At 36.7% G+C, this 8,787-nt stretch overlaps 1 protein-coding gene across 2 annotated transcripts in view; it reads left to right on the forward strand.

Annotated features, from left to right (window-relative positions):
- LOC132122893 (zinc finger protein neuro-d4-like) overlaps positions 1-5,297 on the forward strand; it is a 45,473-nt gene extending 40,176 nt beyond the window's left edge. For both annotated transcript variants that reach the window (XM_059533388.1, XM_059533389.1), the window contains exon 12: positions 235-5,297. In XM_059533388.1, coding sequence (XP_059389371.1) covers positions 235-305 — 71 coding nt within the window. In that variant the 3' untranslated portion in view covers positions 306-5,297. The remainder of the gene's footprint in view (positions 1-234) is intronic.
- Positions 5,298-8,787: the final 3,490 nt, after the last annotated feature.

The following is an 8,787-nucleotide window of genomic DNA, read 5'->3' on the forward strand; positions in this document are numbered from 1 at the left end:
TACCGGTATATATATATATATACCTGTCAAAATTAGCGCGTTAACACAGGCAATTATGTTTTCCAGATTAACGAGTTAAAAATATTTAATGCAATTAATTCAGGGGCGTAGCTAGGGTTGCTCGTAGCTCACTCACAACTGCTGCTCCCGTCTATTTTTCTTGACAAGAATTGCATTTATTTAAATGCAGAATATACATCTGACTATACATAATTTGTGGCTCTTCCTTTGCAGGGAGCTGGAGTTGCCATCTGTGTCTGCGCCAGCTAAAGGAAAAAGCGTCCGCCTACATCACACTAACCTAATCTCCGTGCCCTACCTCACCCTAGCAGTCTCATCCTACTCTATCCCATCATCAAATCCAAAGAGACTCCCCCAACATCCACCAGAAGAGAACATGTTTTATCTGCCCATTGCCTGTATGGTGACTGCAAGGAAAACGTAGGGTGCGACTAACATTTTTGTATGTCAATTGGGACTCAAGCAGACCTTTCCTTAACAGTCCCCCAAAGAGTTGTATCCTTCATGGATCAGAGAGGTCTACTTCTTGCCTGGCTCGATCTTATGGTGGTTAAACCAGTAGTGCCAAACGGTTTGTCACTGAGGAGACATTTTACTCGAGTCTAAGGGGGCGTGTCAGTGGGAGGAGTCTCTGTGATATTAGATGACGCACCTACTGCAGTTGAGATAAGTGCCACATGATCTCACTGCAGCTTTTGGTTGGTTTAGCTCTGGTGAGAGATGATATCAGTGTGCCATTGATTTTTAGCAGTATATTCTTCAGGAGCAGACACCAGCACATAATGAGATCATGTTTAGTCATTCAATTTGGCCTTATTCTAGTTATAATTAGACTTCAGGTGTAGAGATGAATAAAATCTTCAATAATTAAAGGTGCTGTATGTAAGTTTTTGACTCTACTAAAGCATAGAAATACCATAATATGTTTGCAGATATTTAAGAAACATGCAAGTTAACATACTTGTTTATTTGAAAAACAATGCTACAGTCAGTTATTCTCCTTTGAAAATGTGTGTTCCGGGCCAGAACGTCGGTCTCTGTTTTGGTTTGGGTTTGAAACCTGCCCACTGCCAGTTTACCCAATTATATTTCAGCACCCTGGGTTGCAAATTGGTGGAAAACACAGCGTATTTCATTTCATTCCATTCATTGTCAAGTGCGCTTGTTCCTGTTTGTGTCGTCAATCTGGCAACCTGCGTGTGCGTCAAGTCTGAGGAGGAGGGGCCGGGTGAAAAAAACCCCCTTTCCAATATTTTTGATTTGGACTGCAATACGTAGTTCAACCACTCGTGTCAATCCTACATACAGCACCTTTAATATCCCTTGAAGGTACAACTTATTGGTTCTTTCAACACAAATCAGTATTAAAAGGAATACTCCTGGTTTGGTATAAGTTACTCTACAACACTTGTTGAATAATGTTGATTACCACAAAACTTGTCAGTTGTTTTCTTTAAAAAAATCCAAAACTAGGGAAAGGTTGCGATCTGCAGGACCCAACACAATCTTATTTTCACCACAATTCTCGAAAAAGTATGAATTGTGAGATGAACATTCCGTTGCAGCAATAAGATTACATAAATATCAGTATCGTTGCAAACACACCTGCTCTCATCATTCAAAACTCTTGTTTCATTGGGTCCTGAAGATCCCATTCTCTACCATGATAAAATATAAATGAAAAAAAAAATGATTCTATAGATATGTGCATATTAAATAATAGTGGGGCAAAACATAATTATCTAGTTAATCCATATTTTTTCAGTTTTTAACAGGAACAACAACAACAACCAAAAATGATTTACAGGTGCAGCGTTTGACATTTTCAGTATTTTTCACTGTATGCGACAGCGTACATCCCTTTTACCTGCTGCGACAATTGCAACAAGCACTTGAGATCTAAAGCGCTGTGTGTGGGGGGAAAAATAGGCTATGACAGTGGAACGAGACTGAAAAATCTGTGTAGACCTCTTACTGCAGGCATTTGCGGACATAAGCAGGAAAAAACGTGAGGGCTGTAGGCGTGAACAGGACAAAATAAAACATCTTTCTGAGGGAGCAGGATTGAACAATCCATCCCCACTCAGACCTCTACAGTTTACAAGCACTTAATTTCGCACTCGAAATGAATCTACCCGAATTCAGATTCTAAAAAGATCTGTTTATATGAACCTTAAACGTTACAATCCAGTTCACATATGTGTTTGCATGCACATTATATACATTCCAAACTAAAATTCAGTGCATACGTGGGGCTCAGTTGCTGCGTATGAGAAAGCCACTGCGATAATGACATTTCAATACGATTGAAATTTCATTTGGATCAAGCTCAGTCAGATTGATTGAATAATGCATTTCAGTCTTATTGAGCATACTGTCCGATTTTAAACAGATTATTTGAGTGCATTTAAATGTAACTAGTGAAGAACTTACAATGAATGTGAATGAGGCCAGTCTGTATTAAAATACTCAGTTTTAAAAAGATATAGCCACAAACACAAACAGTATGAATGTTAACAAATTTTTTGTTAGTTTTTTTGTAAATGCCCAACTTTGTTGCCATGACAGAATTAGCCTAAAACAACCATTAAAATTAGAACAGCCGTTTTAACAACAACAATAGTAATAATAATGTAAGAGCTTTTACAACATTATAAGCTAATAAAAGCTTACACAAAAGCACTTAAATACATTTTTCACCATTCTCCAAAAATTGGCCCAATTCACTTTCATTATATATGCCTTATCATTCTTGCAAAAAACAAAGGACAAGTACAACTGACTTTTTTTTTGTGGTCATCAACTTTACTTGTATTGAATCTGGAAAATTCTAGAACATCAGTCATATACTTTTAGGGAAGTCTTAATGCTGCAACCTGTTTTCATGCATAGATAGATCCCTTTATTAAGAAAGTCCAAGGTGCATGTCTATCAACCAGAATTAAATTTGCTCTGTTTGCAAAAAGAAAAGTAAGAAAAGTAGATTTCAAAAATCTGCTGATTTATTCTGTACTTCCAACATGATCCCTGCCTCCTCTTCCTATTCTGAACAAGCCAACATAAAATTCCCTTTCAGCCAGGGTGCATTTATAAAAGTGTATATTTATCGGGCAACGTCTGTCCTTGTTTTAAAAACAGGGCGTTAAATGTTCGATTGTTCTCTTTTTTATGATGACTTGCTTGCATGTTGTAATAGTATCGTTTTTAAATAATTTAAGGACAAAAAATCGAAGAAAGCACACTTAATCTGCAATAATGTTTTTGTGTTCGTGACCCTCTCTGGGGAAGTTGCGTCTGTATGTATGTGCGCTTTAAAACTCTCGTGGAACTTTGAACCTGTAAACGGCAGAATGCTAGTGGGCGGAGACTAAAGTAGGCGGAGTTTTCTGGGAAAAAGGGAGGAGTTTGTGAAATTCTGACATCTATAGATGCCATCGATTTTTATTTCATGGACAAACTGAAGACCAGCTTTGGAGACTCGTTATTTTTCCCCTCTGTCTCTTTGGAGGGGCATTTTTCCTTTTTTGTGACAAGAAAATTGTGCGCCTCTTTTGTAGAATGAGCTCTTTACTATCTGTAAGTCTGCTTTGTGTTCTGAGACTTGCTACTGCAGCCTGCTTAAAAGAAGAAAAAAATGTCAAGATAAATCCAGAGGAGTGTTTTCGGGGATGGCAGCATGTGTGCGTGTGTGCGATTGTGCTGAGGTGACTGTTTTGAACCCAAAAGTCCCCTCTTATCTGTGGCCTAACTGAAAAGACTGCCTGCCATTTTCTCTGCACCAAGTCCTTGAGCTTTAAGTTGCGAGACGTTTGCTGTAAATAGATAAGTGCTCTGTCTTTCCAGAAACAGTCCATGTTATAGACTCAAGTGAAATGTTCCATGTGCTGTAATGCATCAAAATGTGAAAACAGAATTTTCTACGCTGTCAGTGGAATATTAATCCATGTCATTGGGCTATTTCTATTTTTGTATAATTTTCCAGTTACTGGTTTTAATGAGCACTACACCATTTCCAACTCTGACGCCAGATATGTAAATCTTTTCAATTATTTTTTAAAAGAGTTGTAGAAATGTTTCGTTTTCAGTAGAAATAGTCTTGATTTCACATTTTGATATATCAACTTCTCTGTTCAGCCAACCCCTCATTGTTCTTTTTTTTTGACTTGTGACTATTTTGCACAGTCTGTGTGATTTTACTGGATGAGGGCACTATTGAAGCGTTTTGTTCATAAGCAATTACACCCAAGATGAAATTATAGAGACATTTTGCATGCGCTGATATTGATAACACAATAATTACACATGGAATGTGTTGATTCTTTCTCTCTCAGTTCCTGAAGCCAAAACACTGAGGCTCTGTGGTGTTTTCAAAACATTGCTATGTTTGCTTGAGTGGCCCAGCATAGCAACACTGGCTCAACCAATAGCAAGAGTTTGGAGGCGGAGCTGTCTGTATGGGTGACCAATGGCAGATGGAAGGGCTTGTAAGAATGTTTTAAAAACCTGTCAATTTTGCCATTCTGTTCGGTGCCGGTTGTGGCACAGAAATTAGACTTTTTTCAACAGCATTAAGTGGAAAAAAATATATATATTATGATTTGTCTGCCTTGGTGAGATTTTTGGTTAGAACCTAACCTTCAAGTTCTGTTGTATTATCAAACGATCGTAAAGCTGAAAGAGAGGCTGTGATTGGTTTGTATCATGTGTTAGTTCGCAGGCCTTTTGATGAGGGGCGGCGTCATAATGATGTGATTGTTTTCTTAGTAATGTGAGAGTATGAGTGGCATTGTGTGGGTTGAGGGATTATGGGTATTTAATGCTTAACCAGATTATAAAAAAGGTAAGCGACTAAGTTACATTTCCATTTCAACATGGACTATGTGGTCCTCTGTCCATCTTTCGTTTGAGATCTGTGATCTTTTTGTCTTTAATCTGTCTCGCTGATTTCGCAGGGTCTTCTCTACCTGTGTATTGTTGTGCTGTGATTTTCGCTTGCAGTTTTCTTTATTCCCCCACACACGCACACACACACACACAAAAGAAACTCTTGTGCGAGAGGATGCGTGAGTGTTTTCCTTTCTTGTAACTGTCCATAGAAAAATAAAACAGACGTATGGAGAAAAGAAGCGTGTTCTGACTCAGGACTGAGTTGTACATTTGTGCTCCTCGTGGAACTGAGCGGCTGATGACTGCTGCTCGGCGATCCATTTTAAAGAATGTCCTTTCTTTTATTTCTGTCCATTTTGACAAGCAGGAAATAAAAAAAAGTACCATTATCTAATTTTGTCTTCTGTGGTGTTTGAAATACAGCAATTATATACAGAATTTAGTTTGTTCCGCAACAGAGCAATCGATGTGACTTTTTTCAAATAGAAATATTTTTTTTTCTTGGATCTTTTGGAACAATTACAAGAGTGGCTCAGCTAATAAACACTCATTTTGAAGAATGTGCTGGTTGATATTTTTCATTTATTTAAAAATGAAAAGGAACTGGAGAACTGAAGCTTCAAAAGGGACACAAATGTACCATAAAAGTATCATAAAATTATGATTAGTGTATGATTAGAGCACTATAGTCTCCTGCACTCTCAGAAAAAAGGTTCTGTCACTGCGGTAGTAAAAGCTAAAAGGCCTACATTTTAGCTTATGTCTACATATTAATACATTAAAAGGACATATAAAGGTACACATTATCCTCCGTTCACAAAACTTGTAGACACATTGCGTAGATTATTTAATGCAGTGCTGCAATAACATATATATATAATGAAATAATTATCAAAGAATTTGATTATCAATTAATAAATGATGTGTGTTTTTAAGTTTAAAAAAACTATACAGTTTTAAACTACCTCAGACGGCTTGTCTAGACACGCACTTAAAGGGTTAGTTCACCCAAAAATGATAATGATGTCATTAATGACTCACCCTCATGTCGTTCCAAACCCGTGAGACCTCCGATCATCTTCGGAACCCAGTTAAAGATATTTTGATGATGTTTTTCTTACCTTTCTGGACATGGACAGTATACCGTACACACAGTTTCAGTGGAGGGACTGAGAGCTCTCGGACTAAATAAAAAATATCTTAAACTGTGTTCAGAAGATAAATGGAGGTCTGACGGGTTTGGAACGACATGAGGGTGAGTCATTTATGACATAATTTTCATTTCTGTCTGAACTAACACTTTAAGACAGATCCTATTAGTGTTCATTACTGCGTTTTCCTCAGTGCATAACTAACACTTTACGGTTGTATCCTAATCAAAATCACACAGTTATTCCCATTTTGTATAAAGAGAGATCAGCTCCAGCAAGGAGTCTCTGTTAAACTTCACATTAACTAATTGAACTAATTTCATGAACATTTCACAAAGTTTTTCTAAGATGCTATTACTGCAAGCTTGTCTCGGGCCTAACAGAAACCTCAAACCCTTGAAAGAGGCTTTGCTCTCAAAGGCACAGCAGCGAAAAAAGGCCTCTTAAATTCTAAGAGGGACATAAAAACAGTGAAAACTGAAACATTATGTCTTGGTGTAAAGTACCTTGACTAAATTTCAGCCCATAGGTGAAAAACTGTAGCACTTTTGATACTTAGAAACAAATTGGTCAGCTTCTTCCACTGGTGTAAGGAAACCAATTGGCTGTAACCATTTTAAAACTGTTTGTTGGATAAAATAAGGCTCTTTTTTTTCTCCCTCTCTCCTACAGCTAGAACATTACATCTTGATAAATGACATGCAATCTAGCAGACATGCTGTACTGTAAAGCTGTGCTTTTAATTGGAAGAGTGAATAGTAAAACAGATACTTGTACCTTCTGCCTGCCTGTTGTGAAGAAACACAATTAACTAACAAGTAATCGGTCTATTTGTGCTACACAATTTTAGCTCTGTTTTAATTATTTAGTCTCGATCCAGAGTTAATAAATAAATAAATAAGTAAAGCACAAATTAATGCTCACTTTCTTTTTCTTAACACAATTTGAATTCCAATTTGTTTTATGTTTACCAAAACACAAAATTTAAACCCGTTTGCACTAAGATCAGAATTTTGTCCATAGCATTCGGTTCCAAATCACAAATGTCTGTGTGTTCTGCTGCATTATTTGTGTTTGAGTTTGTGTGTGTGTGTGTTTTGGATTGGAGACTCCAAGCCAATTACCACATCCACCAGACAGCCTCAGACTGCCTGAGCCTTCCTTCCAATAAGAGCACGAATGCAAAGAGCTGGGGCCTGAGGTGGTTGCCATGGCAACTCAGGGGCTGCTTGCATGGCGGATGATGCCGGGGTGATGGATTACAGTAATGGGATGGGGTGTGCAGGCAGGGAGGGGTGAGTGGAGAGAACTCATGCATAAATATATTGGAAATGTATGAATAATTCTGAAATGCATGGACTTAAAGGACATAGATGAGGAGAGTGGATGGAGGATGTTTGAGTTTGGCCCGTTCCACACCATGGGTCTGAAAATCACAGATGTGTGGCTTAATGTAGGAATATTGTCTCGAAGAGTTCTTTATGAAACAAGATATCTGTGATAATGGACTTAAATCAACTTTTGTGATAATATGTATATTTTTATATTAATTTTTATATTATATTATATATATTATATTATATTTTTACTGTTTAAAACATCTATTTAAATCATTTGTAATATGCTTTATATGCATCTCACACATTTCTTCAGATGGCTTTACTGAATTCTGAACTGCTGTTTCACCTTGACTGTCAGATGTATGACCAATGTCTTTTTCATCTCAGCCTAATTAATTTGAGATGTATTTGTAATAATTTATACACATATATATTCTCTTATTTTTCTATCTGTTTATATTCTGAAGGATTCTGAGGCCCAGAGACCTGCTGAGTTCTAATGGCACATGAACGCTGTCACTATTCTGCCATCTAGTGTTGGTTATGTGTTTGGAGTCTCTGAAAAGAAACCTAGACACAACATGAACATCAGGAATTTGCAAATATACCACTTGCTCTGAACTGTTTAATAGTTTATTTTTTTCTTAATAAATCATCTTAACCCACATAAACCTGCTGCTTTACTAATCAAAAATCACAAATTTGACAAGTATACTACATAGCATTAAAGGGGTCATATGATGTAGCTAAAAAGAACATTATGTTTGCTGTAATGCAATGTGATAATGCTCTTTAAGGTTCAAAATGTACCTACTCATTCATTACAGTGAGGTGTAAGTTACGCCTTCTTTCTTTGCGTGAACATTTGGGCGGCCTCATGCAAATCTTCCCACATGGTGACATTGACATGGGGGTGTTAGAATGAGCCGTTATTAGGAGGACATGGTTTTATGTGGGGGTTGGTGTGGGAGCAGTCCCATGCTCCAGCCCCTCCATACTGGATAATAAACTGAATTTGTTAATCTTATCTCTTTTGATATATTTAGCTAGAATTTAAACACGCCCAATAAATAAAGTAATCGTCTTTAATTCACCTTTGATGTGTGCACTAACTTTTTTTTGTTGTTAATCAGACTTTCTTGGGTTACATCAGGGTCAGACACCAGTGCTGTTCCCATGGGGTCACTCTTGAGTGATGGGAAACAAACACACTGACAAACACAACCTTTGCAGGAAAAATAAAACAGAAATATATATATATATATATATATATATATATATATATATATATATATATATATATAAAGAATAATTATGTATATATAATTAAACATATATATATATATATATATATATATATATATATATATACATATATATATATATAT

The sequence above is a fragment of the Carassius carassius genome, chromosome 41, assembly GCF_963082965.1.
Source record: "Carassius carassius chromosome 41, fCarCar2.1, whole genome shotgun sequence".
Classification (NCBI taxonomy): Eukaryota; Metazoa; Chordata; class Actinopteri; order Cypriniformes; family Cyprinidae; genus Carassius; species Carassius carassius.